At 34.7% G+C, this 11,844-nt stretch overlaps 1 protein-coding gene across 2 annotated transcripts in view; it reads right to left on the bottom strand.

Annotated features, from left to right (window-relative positions):
* The window catches only part of LOC108356428 (putative sodium-coupled neutral amino acid transporter 11), a 373,427-nt gene that overhangs the window by 137,086 nt on the left and 224,497 nt on the right, over positions 1-11,844 (bottom strand). The window contains exon 5 of one of the 2 annotated variants that reach the window (XM_017607541.1): positions 3,011-3,263. The exons of the other annotated variant lie outside the window; for it this stretch is intronic. Coding sequence (XP_017463030.1) covers positions 3,011-3,263 — 253 coding nt within the window. The remainder of the gene's footprint in view (positions 1-3,010; positions 3,264-11,844) is intronic. 2 annotated transcript variants of the gene reach the window in all.

The following is an 11,844-nucleotide window of genomic DNA, read 5'->3' as shown; positions in this document are numbered from 1 at the left end:
GATTTTTTCTAAGTGTCCTGCCTTTGTCCCGCATTTTCTTCGATATTTTATAATTAACTTTTCCTTATCGAAATAAAAGCAGTGTCGATAACTAATTGATAACTACATAAGGGTAAGCTGGTTTTGAAGGTTCAACTAGTCAATGCGTTCTAAATATTGTACGGTTATTGACAATGGATGACGAGAAATTGAAGACCAGCATCAAATATATCGATAACACTGTTCTACAAATTTTGTGGTAATCGCTTAAGAAAAAAAATATTTTCCAAGCCAATTTTCCTTTCAAACAAGCGCTTTCGTAATTTTTTTGAAAAACGTGTTATGGGTACATTTCGGACCTATTCGTCAATATCTCATGAAAAAATTATCCAGTCAACATAAGTGACCTACAGTCCTCTTACAAAAATATATTACTTTGCCGATTTCGATGGAAATTGTTAGAGTTACAAGCGAGCAAAATCGAAATTTGATTTTAAATCATTTTCTTTTTACAGTAAATGAAAATCTGATGAGAAATGTAGATGTTGCGGAACATAATCTGCACAAAAAATATATATTTTTGCAAAGAGCCCATCAATACCTTTCGAACTGTTGGTCGTTTCATGAGATATTGAGGAATAACTGAAAAAGTACTGAAAATAGGTTTTTCGAACAAATCTCGAAAACACTTCTTCGTGTTCAACGACTCAAAGTTTGCCTAAAAAATTTACTTTACAGAGGTTCATATTTCGTGTAAAGTAATATGTAATCAGCGTTGCCGCTTTGGTAATTTTTAACCAAATTTGGTAATTTTTTTCTTTATTTAGTAGTTTGGTAATTTGGTAATTTATTTTTTAATTTGGTAACTTTTTCGATTCGGTCTTACATGGCTTTGATTCCACATTAGTAAGTGGCCCGTAAGCGTTTCCTTTTATAGAAATACCAGGTAATCCTGAAAGTTTCGCAAGGTGAAAATTGTTCCAGCGTTCCTTGGCTACTACAATGGTGCGATCCTTAACAAACTACTTGAAAGTGGCTATTGCTAAGAACATCCACCGTGCCCTTTCCTGGAAGGTTTTGGGTGGTTGTTGTTGTTGTAACAGCATACATATTCCCCAAAGAGATTTTGGGGAGTGTTGCTGGAGTGACAGTCCTTGGCCAGATATAAATCTGGGTTTTTCCTGTTACGTAGACCCGACTGTCGTGGGAACTTACCTTTCCCTGTCAGTTCGTCAGCTTTGCAATTACCATCAATTATCCGGTGTACCCGGCAACCATATATATGAGTAGAATTCTACGAAAATATGTATGTTCTCGTTCAAAAAGCTACGGAATTCAGGGGGGGACTTCACTCTGTCTATGTGTGAGTCGAAAGCTTTCCTTCTTCCTTACAGTGGTCGAAAAAATTATAGCCGCACCATATTTTGACAAGTTTTAACATATTATTAAAAATTACCAAACTTATTTTATGTGCAGAACTGTACAAATATACATGTCGAGCCCTAACTGCCAAAATAACGTAATTATGTATGTTTGTGCACATTAGTTCTGCACATAAAATTAATTTGGTAATTTTTTGTTGAATTTGGTAACTTTTTTCGGTGATTTTGGTAAAAAATAAAAAAATTTTGTGGCAACACTGTATGTAATATGCCTTATTATAATTTTGTAAATATTCTCTTCGTTATTTGAATAGCGCATCCTTTTAATACTTAGTAGGTACAGTTTTCCTTTTGTTTGTTTAATGTTCATTAACTTCTCATAAAAATATAGCATATTCTACATCTACATCCCATTTAAAAAATGTTTGAAAATTAAAAAAAATAAACATAGGGGCGACATTTTTTGTTGACTGTGCTGCGCATTTTCTTCCATATAAAAATTTTGTCAGCATACTTTGTATGGTAGAAAATCAAAAAAAGGGTACGCTATTCAAATGACGAGGAATGTATATATGTAGTATATTTTTGTTATTTTTATACTGCGCAATTATATGTAAGTAAATTTTTTGAAAAATTGTCCTGCATTTTCAAAATATATTTATAGTCACCGTATGTATACTGCATTTCTGTAGAACGATGATTCGCACCCATTTTGAAATTGCCACCTACTATACTGTAAAGCTTCTACATTCACTATAGAACCGGGTCATTGTTGCCGCCAGGGAGTGAAGATGAAAAAACTTATTTCGCTTTGCGAATAACAGTGCTATGAAATGCCGCACAACTGGAGAATTTCAAGAACTTCTTCACGGATATTTATTAAGTTATTTAAAGCGGCAAATGACCACCAAACCATAATCTTAGCAGACGAATGTGCCAATGAAACTCGTAAACGTGAATTGTTGGTAAAAATGTTGGACCAAAAAGTTTCAATAAAATATATAAAAATTTTGGGCGGGACGAAGTTCGCCGGGTCCGCTAGTAATATTATAATTATAATTATTGTGCAATGCACAGCTTTTTGGAAATGCCTACTATGTCTGCTATCTCGGGCACTTCCAGCAAACGGTCTAGTCAAATATGATTATGTGGATTTTCTTCACATTTTATGGCGTAGTGACCTCACTTGGTCGCCCACTGTGGTGTTGACATCTGTTGCGACCCCGCTAGCACTCGGCTACCCAATAAATATTTAACCGTTGTAAACGAAGGAGCAGACTCCCATAAAGTGAAATCCAGCTCGGCTTTGATATCGGCTGGCTTAGACCTTTCAGATGAAAGTGTCGATTTTTCCATATTCGCTAATTCACTGAGAGCATTCACTTGGATGGCTGTTCAGAAAGGACTATCACATCTAAAGCTTAATTTGTTGAAAGATAGTAGTTATTATTTTGTAGACTACCCGCATTTAAGTCAGTTCGGGTACCTTTGGTACAGCCCTCGTATATATGTATGTACATATGTAAATGGGTAGATATAAGCGTAAATGATGTGAAATTATAATTTTGTATAGCGATATACTACCTATATCTATATATACTGTTTACAAAAGTGTGAAAAGTCGTATATTACATACTAAATATACTTACACAGTGTATTCCCCCGATAACAGTTTTACTATGACGGCAAACAAAATAAAGACTACGCATGCCAAACTTATAAAACTCGCCCGAGCTAATCGGGAAACGTTTTTATAAAGGCATAGGGGAGCTACGACGCCAACTGTAACAAAGAACACAACTCCTAGCCGAACTACGCCCATTGATGTACCCCATGATGGAAAGAAGCGAACCAGTACCTTGGACAAAGTGTCGCCCACAACGACATTGTATGAGATCATAGCTGAAAATATAAATAATGCAATATATAAATTGAGGATGCTATTTGTGGTTATCACGCAGAGTTAGAAAATTAAAAATGTATATGCTACTCTGATTTTCTTTCGAAAATAATAAATTACATTAAATAAAGTCATACATAAGTTATATAAAATAGAATTTGCAAAATTTTGTTACTATTGACACAGTTTTGTTGACTCACCCGCTTCGCTGGGTGTATGAAATTTTTACGTGTTATATTAACAGTAATTTATATCAATAAAACTGAACATATTTAAACTAAGGTAAACACATAGGAGATTTTCACATTTTTATTCTTTTTAAACCCCTTCAAAATATTTTCAAACCGAAACCTTCTTAAAGCACTTTCCTCTGACACCCATATTGTGATATATGTTTCAATTACCTGATTCCCTTGAACTAAGGTTGTTAAGTCTTGTTGCACAAGTCTTAAGATTAGTTACGCACACTCATAGGGCACACATTTAAGATGCGCATGACCTCAGCATGTGGTAACGATTGTAAGGCCGATAAGTAGATTATTAGAAAGTACCCTGCAGTAAATCGCGCTAGTTCAGGACTAGCGCAGAACTAGCCCTTTAAGAGGCGGTACTGGTTCTCGATCTATCCCAACGCAATGCTTTCAACTGTCTCTTTTTACATGGCAATGTCCTACGAAGTGGAAATTGCCCCCCTCTGCAGAACTTTCGAACTAGTTCTAAACTGGTTCCATTTTGGACAGTTCTGGGGCAGTCAATTTTTCTATGAGAAAAAATTTTAAAACTCAATTATTAGATTATTTTTCTATTCTAAACTGGTTCCATTTTAGACAGATCTGCGACAATAAGTTTTTTATTAAAAAAAATCTGATTATTCCATTTTTTGATATTTTTTCGTTTTTTCTGTTCTTTTACAGATTGCTTTTTATTAAACTTTTTTTATTTTTTTTTGTATTTTTTTTATATTATTTGATCACTTTCACTTCAATTTTTAAGCGACACTCAACAATTTAAGTGTCTTAAATCTGAAAATCACAACTGCCTCCTCCGCGATTTGAACTCGTGACCAACGATATTAGAGTCGGAGGTCTTCCCTCTGAGCTATTTTCGTATTGTACGAGAAGTGAGAATTTGTGCATTTACTTCTCAACAGAGCGCAACTAACACACCGAGAGTTTCAACTGTCCCTCTCTGCAGCCGTTTTGCACTAGTTCAGAGATGGTTCTGAAATGTGTAGAGTGGAACTAGCGCTTTAAGAGACTGTCTCTAAATTTTACTGCAGGGTAGCAATTGTGCGCACGTGCAACGGCATTGTACACATACATACATAGTGCACATGCGCACAACATGACCTAACTGCCCGTCTCCCCAGGATACATTTTATATCTTGATACATATGTTAGAATATAAATAGCCAATGGAGACCGCTCATTGCTCTTCAAGAGCAATATATATCAGAGCTTATATCTTGCCATCTATTGCCGGCAATTTGGTAGTTTGACACCTACATGTTCATTTGCATGAAAACTTCGTGGGGGCAACATTATTGATATTTTAATATAAAAGCAAATATTGAACTGTTTTCGGTTAAAATATTTGTGATGCCTTCCATTTCCAGACAACCGGTCAGGTACGAGCATGATTTTTAATTTCGACCAAACTCAAATACATTGTTTGTTGGTTCAAATAACGAGACACGCATTTTTTCTTTTTGCTCGGAAAAATTTTTCGGCCGAATTAAACGCGATTTTGTTTTGCAGGCAAAAATCGATTATTCGAATTGACAGTGAGAATTTTCTTCTAAAATGCCCATAACTTTGTCAAAATTTAATAGATTCCAACAAGGTTTTTACTCAAATGTCAGTAATTCTTGTCACTTCAAGAAAGAATCATATAATTATTGATTTTCATTATTTAAAATTTTTTATTTAACAGAAAACAAAAAGTGCATTTTTTTTTTTAATTTAATTTCTCAAAAAGTGTATTTTTTTTCTCTCAAACTTTTTTACCGGGAAAGAGACACTTTGAACTACAATCAACCCAAATCTCTAATAGCGAAGATTTTTTTTTCTGAGTTATGATTTTTTATAGAAAATATACGTTTTTGTGGTACATACTACAATATTCTTATATTGTTTAACTAAATGGAACATATGTATGTAATATATCAGCAAAAAGTACAGCCGTGATAATTTTTTGTGTATCAAATAGATATTAGAATACACTTTCCACCATACAGTTTCGATTATAAAAAGCGGAAAAATGTGATTTTGTAATTCTCACTGTCAATTCGAATAATCGATTTTTGCCTGAAAAACAAAATCGCGTTTAATTCGGCCGAAAAATTTTTCCGAGCCAAAAGAAAAAATATGTGTCTCATTATTTGGACCAACAAACAATGTATTTGAGTTTGGTCGAAATTAATAATCATGCTCGTACCTGACCGGTTATCTGGAAATGGAAAGTATATTGTTATTATGTAATTGGATGTAAAATAGCCTATTTTCTAAATTTTTTAAGTGATTAAATCCGGCAAAAATTCTTTTTTAGAAGCTATCTCACAGATGCTTATATCAAGATATAAAAAGCCCACACAAATATTGCCACTGATATAATTTATATCTAGCGACCAAAATGACAGCTGGACTGCAATAAATTTTATCCTATGGAGACGACCAGTAAGGGTTGTTTAGTTGGCAATTATAGACATTAGAATTCAATGCCAGGGTGTATGGGAATAGTTACGTATGTATTTCTTAAATGTTATGAAATGCGATTGGCTTAAAATGCAAATGAAACCGTATACTATTTTTATTACTTCCTGGCACTGTCGGTTTAAGTGTTTTTCTAGATAAGTTATACATACCTACTACATGTGTAGTGCAACACACATGTTTTAGATATACTATGGTTAGGGTAATAATTGTGTATGTGTAGGTTAAGAGTTTTTGTTATAAATAAAGGCTCTGGGACACCAGAGCGTCGGTTATCTACCAAACCCCCGCGTTAATAGTTGGTGGCCTTAACTGAGTTTTTTTGAACAGTGTACATTTTTTTTTAAGTTTGGCCGTATAAGAGTATTGGTAAGTATTAATATATACATATATATATACTTTTAGTTTTTTACCTATAAAGTTTTTTGTGTGCATTAAAAGCTTAATAAAAAAAAGTAAAAGCACTGGATTCTGCGCTTAACGAAAATCAAACCATTGCAAGCAGAATCTCTGCTCTGTATCAGGAAATAAAAAATTTTAGGGGACAAAATATTGAAGAGGCACAGATCCAACGTTGGAGGCGTGTAGTAACCGATCTGTCTCAGCAATTTGAGGAGAACGAGTGTATCCTCAAAGAGGCCTCTTCAACCCTAAAAAGAAACCCTTATTTTAAAGAAAAGCATGCAGAGCAAATTAGAGAATTTTTCAATAATACCTCAACTCTGATTGTGACCGTGGAGATGGAATCTAAAGCATAGTTTGCAAGCAACGGGAGTGATAGTCTCACCACCAGCACCTCAGCCACCTACATCTAGTCACACATTAGGTTCAATCGCTACAGCTTCCTTGATTTCAAAATCAGAACGGCAATTTAAGTTCGTGCTAGAAGATCTTAGCAAGACTATTGACAAATTTTTGGGAAATAAGATTCCAATAGTCTTCCTTCTGGAAAGTGCCAAAGAAGCTAAAATGATGTATCGCAATTACATAGGATGTGACGAGAATAGTTTAGAAGATTTATTTCAAAACGTAAGTTTTAATCTCGATGAGGCTTTGGACTTCGCTCCTGAAGATAAAAAACAGCACTGCCAAAAATAGATATTCCGGTATTCTCTGGAGACTATATTCAGTGGAACACGTTTAGAGAATTGTTTTCTCAAATAATAGGTTCAGCCAGTATCTCGGATACACAGAAAATGATTTGTTTGAAATCAAAGCTAAGAGGGGAAGCAGCAATGACGATCGCGAACCTACCAGCAAATGCAGAAAACTATCCAATTGCGTGGAACCTCTTGGATAATAAATATACCAACTTGAGAGCGCAAACTGCCATACATTTTTCGAACATAATGGGGGCACCTCATACGACTGAAAATCTAGAAAGTGTAAAAAGATTGATAGAAGTGATTGAGGAAAATTTGCAAGCTGTAAAAGCAACAAAATTAAGTTCTGAAAGTATACTGCAAGGCCTTTTAAGTTTCATTTTAGTACGAAAAATGAGTAATGATTTAAGATTGATGTATGAAACTTCACATCAGAAGTCACGAGAAATTTTTAAATCATGAGTTTTATGCACTGCAAGCAGCACAAAAATCATCAAAAAAGGATGGGTCATCCAAATGGGATGACCACATTAAAGAACTGGCAAACAGAAAGGAAATCGAATGCATCATGGCATGTAGTAATCGACGTTTCCTTTTTCAATGCACAAAATTTAAAGACCTTACCATTAAAGAAAAAATAACTTCTGCTCGAAATGTTTAAAGAGTGGACATTCGTGTAAAAATTGCAATGGGTATAATTGTCTTATATGTAATGATGGTCATAGCACATTCTTACACAAAGTTAGTAATGAAAAAGGTGCAATTACAAAAAGTACCATTAAGCTAGGATGCGAAAATTCAGAAAAATGCATTTTGTTAGCTACAGCGGTTGTTTATATCCAAGATGCAAAAGGCAAATGGATCAAAGGCAGAGCGCTTCTTGATAGCGGCTCTCAAGTAAATTTGATGTCAAAATCGTTCCTAAAGGAATTAAGACTTAAAGGCGAAGCAATTAAATCAGCAGCGATAGAAGGTGTTGGCAAAACACAATCAAAAATTGAAGAACAAGTAAATATAAAAATTAAGTCCAGAATGCATATGAGTAATTTCGAAACAAATCTGGAAGTACTAATAGCGCAGGAATTAATAACCAAATTGCAGGCAGAAGAAGCCATTATTAAAAAGATTCCAAATAACATTGAATTAGCTGATCCAAATTTTAATTTTCCTAAGGAAGTGGACATATTAATAGGTTACGAATTAACCTATGGGGATCTTTTTGAAGGAGACAAAATTTCATTGAATGAAAATAATTTAATAGCCCACAAAACCAAATTGGGTTGGGTTATTACAGGAGCTGCAATGATTAATAGAGCCCCATAAATGTGCAGCTTGGCCTCATTTTCTGAGCCCACAATAGAAAACCAAATAAAACAGTTTTGGGAAATTGAGGAAGATATGGAAAAAGATAAAAAATTGTCAAAAGAGGAGGAAGACTGTCAAATTATTTTTACCAAAACCACAACCAGAAAAGTGGATGGGAAGTTCGGAGTAAACTTCCCCTTTAAAAGAGACATTGAACAATTAGGAAATTCAGAGATTACTGCTAAACGAAGGTTATTAGCTATGGAAAAGAAATAGGAGAAAAACTGGGAAGTAAAGTCACAGTATCATGAATTTATGAAGGAGTATATAAAATTAAACCAAATGGAGGCTCTAGCCACTCCAAACCAACTTCAGTTCAAATGTTATTTACCTCATCATTATGTACTGAAGCCAGATAGCACTTCTACAAAATTGAGAGTAGTTTTTGATGCATCTGCAAAAACTACTACAAATATATCATTAAATAATTTATTACATACGGGGCCAAGGCTACAAGATGATTTATTTGATATTCTGATGCGTTTCAGAAAACACAAATTTGTAATATCAGCAGACATTGAGAAAATGTTCAGACAAATTTGGGTAAACGAAGAACATCAAAATTTCCGACTAATTTACTGGAGGTGGAAGCCATCGGAGGCCCTAAAGACATGCAGATTAAAAACTTACCTTACTTAGCAGTAAAATGTCTACAAACAGCAGCAGAAGATAATAAAGATAAATTTCCAACAGCTTCACAATGCATTCAGTCAGACTTTTATATGGACGATTTGATGACAGGTTGTGATAATCTAACTGAGCTAAAAAATGTGCCGCAACAAATAATTCATAAATAAAATTCATATGGACCCAAATTGAGAAAATGGTGTGCTAATCATCCTAGTTTGTTGAACGAAATTCCTAGCGAAGATCGAGAAATTAAATTAGATATAACATCTAATAAAGCTGAGAATATAAAAGCCCTAGGAATCGCTTGGAATCCAGCTAAAGATGACATCTCAATAAAATCTTATTTAGAAACTGACTACAAAATTACAAAGCGCCAAATACTTTCTGATATTACGAAACTATTTGATCCTTTAGGTCTTTTGAGTCCAGTTGTAGTGGTGGCAAAATTGAGACTACAACAAATATGGAAAGAAAAAATCGAATGGGATCAAGCCGTTACAGGAGAAACCATGCGATCCTGGGTACATTTAAGAAATCAAATGAAATTATTAAATGAAATAAATCTTCCCAGATACGCATTATTACCTGATGCAGAAGAAATCGAATTACACGGATACTCAGATGCATCCATGAGAGCCTATGGTGTATGTAAAATCAGTAGACAAATCGGGAAATGTTAAAATAAATCTATTAGCTTCCAAATCGAAAGTAGCCTCATTAAAAATTCAGACGTTACCTCGATTAGAACTATGTGCTGCGGTACTGTTAGTAAAATTAATGGAAAAAGTATCAAAAGCACTTAATCTAAATGACAAGCATATTTATTATACGGATTCAACAATCGTCCTTAGTTGGCTACCATTAGATCCTGCAAAATTGCAAATATTTGTGTCAAATAGGGTAAACTTTATTCAGGTGCACCCAAAGCGCTGCAATTGAGACATATTGACACAAAATCAAACCCAGCGGATTTAATAACAAGAGGTTTATACCCAGAAGAAATAATTAATAATAGTCTGTCGTTTAATGGACCAATGCACTTAGCTAACATGGAGTCATACAGAAAAAAAATTGTCACAAATCCTTTAACATCGCTTCCAGATATAAAGAAAACTGCTATAACAGCAGGTTTTTTGGTATGGAATTGCTCTTTAATTGAATCAATAGACCACAAAAATAATTTTGAATTCTTATTAAATGACATTAAAGCGTCCTAAGAAAGAACTCGAAATTCAGAATCACTTATATTATCGCAAAGAAGATTTGAATTTCATTTTGAAATATATACAAACTAAATATTTTAACAAAGAACTAAGTCTCCTTTCAGGTAACAAAAATTTACAAAAGAGCGCGAAACTGATAACTCTATCACCATTTTTGGACAAAAATGGCATCATTAGAGTTGGAGGACGTCTATAAGAAGGCAATATTCCAGAAGAAGCAAAACATCCTGCAATACTTCCATATGAAGACACTTTAGTTAAAATCTTGGTGGAGGGAATCCATCATAAACATTTACATATAGGACCGCAAGGCCTTCTCGCAATAGTTAGGTAGAAGTTTTGGCCTTTAAGGGGCAGGCCACTCACAAACAGAATTGTTAACAATTGCTATAGATGCTTCAGGGCAAATCCTCGTCCCCTTTTTCAAATCATGGGTAATTTACCTGCAGATAGAGTAAGATGCACAGGCCCTTCTTGAATACTGAGGTTGATTTCTTGGGTCCTATACAAATTCATCACAAAATAAGAGGCAAACGAGTAGACAAAGCCTATGTGTGTGTATTTGTGTGTTTCAGCACAAAGGCAGTTCACTTAGAAGTGGTATCAGGTCTAAGCTCAGCAGCTTTTATAGGAGCCTTAAGAAGATTTGTGGGAAGACGTGGTTGCCCTGCAAAAATATACTCCCACAACGGAACAAATTTCATTGGGGCAGCAAATAGTTTACATGAAATTTATATATTATTTCAAAAGGAGCAACTCGGAAAAGAAGTCTCCTCCTTCTGTGCTGTACACAGCATTAATTGGTTGAATATACCAGCTCGATCTGCACACGTAGGAGGGTTATGGGAAGCCACTGTTAAATCGGTTAAGAAGCATTTTCACAGAGTAGTTGAAAGCACATTGACCTTTGAAGAGATGTGCACACTTATGACCCAGATAGAAGCAATATTAAATTCACGAGCTCTAACACCATTATCGGAGGATCCGAATGACTTCCAGGTTTTAACTCCCAAATCATTTTCTTATAGGGGAGACTTTAACCACACTTGCAGACAGTAGTGAAAACCATTGTTATCACGGGGTGCGGGACCACTGGAAAGCAGTGGAAAGATATTCAAAGGAATTTTGGAAGTGCTGGACACTGGAGTACCTAAGCGAATTTCAGAAAAGAGTCAAGTGGCAAAGGCCACAAGATAACTTACCACAAGGGAGTTTAGTTCTCCTTAAGGAAGAAAATCTTCCAACAATGACTTCGAGAAGGGGCAGGGTTGAGAACCTCATCATCGGAAAAGATGGAAAATGCAGGATGGTAGACGTAAAGACCAGCACTGGAATGACAAAAAGATCAATAAACAATGTTTGTCCTTTTCCTACGGAAACGGAAAGAAATATAAGTAAATTTTTTAAGAGCTTGATAACTTTTTTTTAAAAAAAAACGCATAAAATTTGCAAAATCTCATCGGTTCTTTATTTGAAACGTTAGATTGGTCCATGACATTTACTTTTTGAAGATAATTTCATTTAAATGTTGACCGCGGCTGCGTCTTAGGT

The sequence above is a fragment of the Rhagoletis zephyria genome, unplaced genomic scaffold (assembly GCF_001687245.7).
Source record: "Rhagoletis zephyria isolate East Lansing unplaced genomic scaffold, Rhagoletis_zephyria_1.1 Rzeph_scaffold_00172, whole genome shotgun sequence".
Lineage (NCBI taxonomy): Eukaryota > Metazoa > Arthropoda > Insecta > Diptera > Tephritidae > Rhagoletis > Rhagoletis zephyria.
This window is presented reverse-complemented; position numbering and strand designations above follow the sequence as displayed.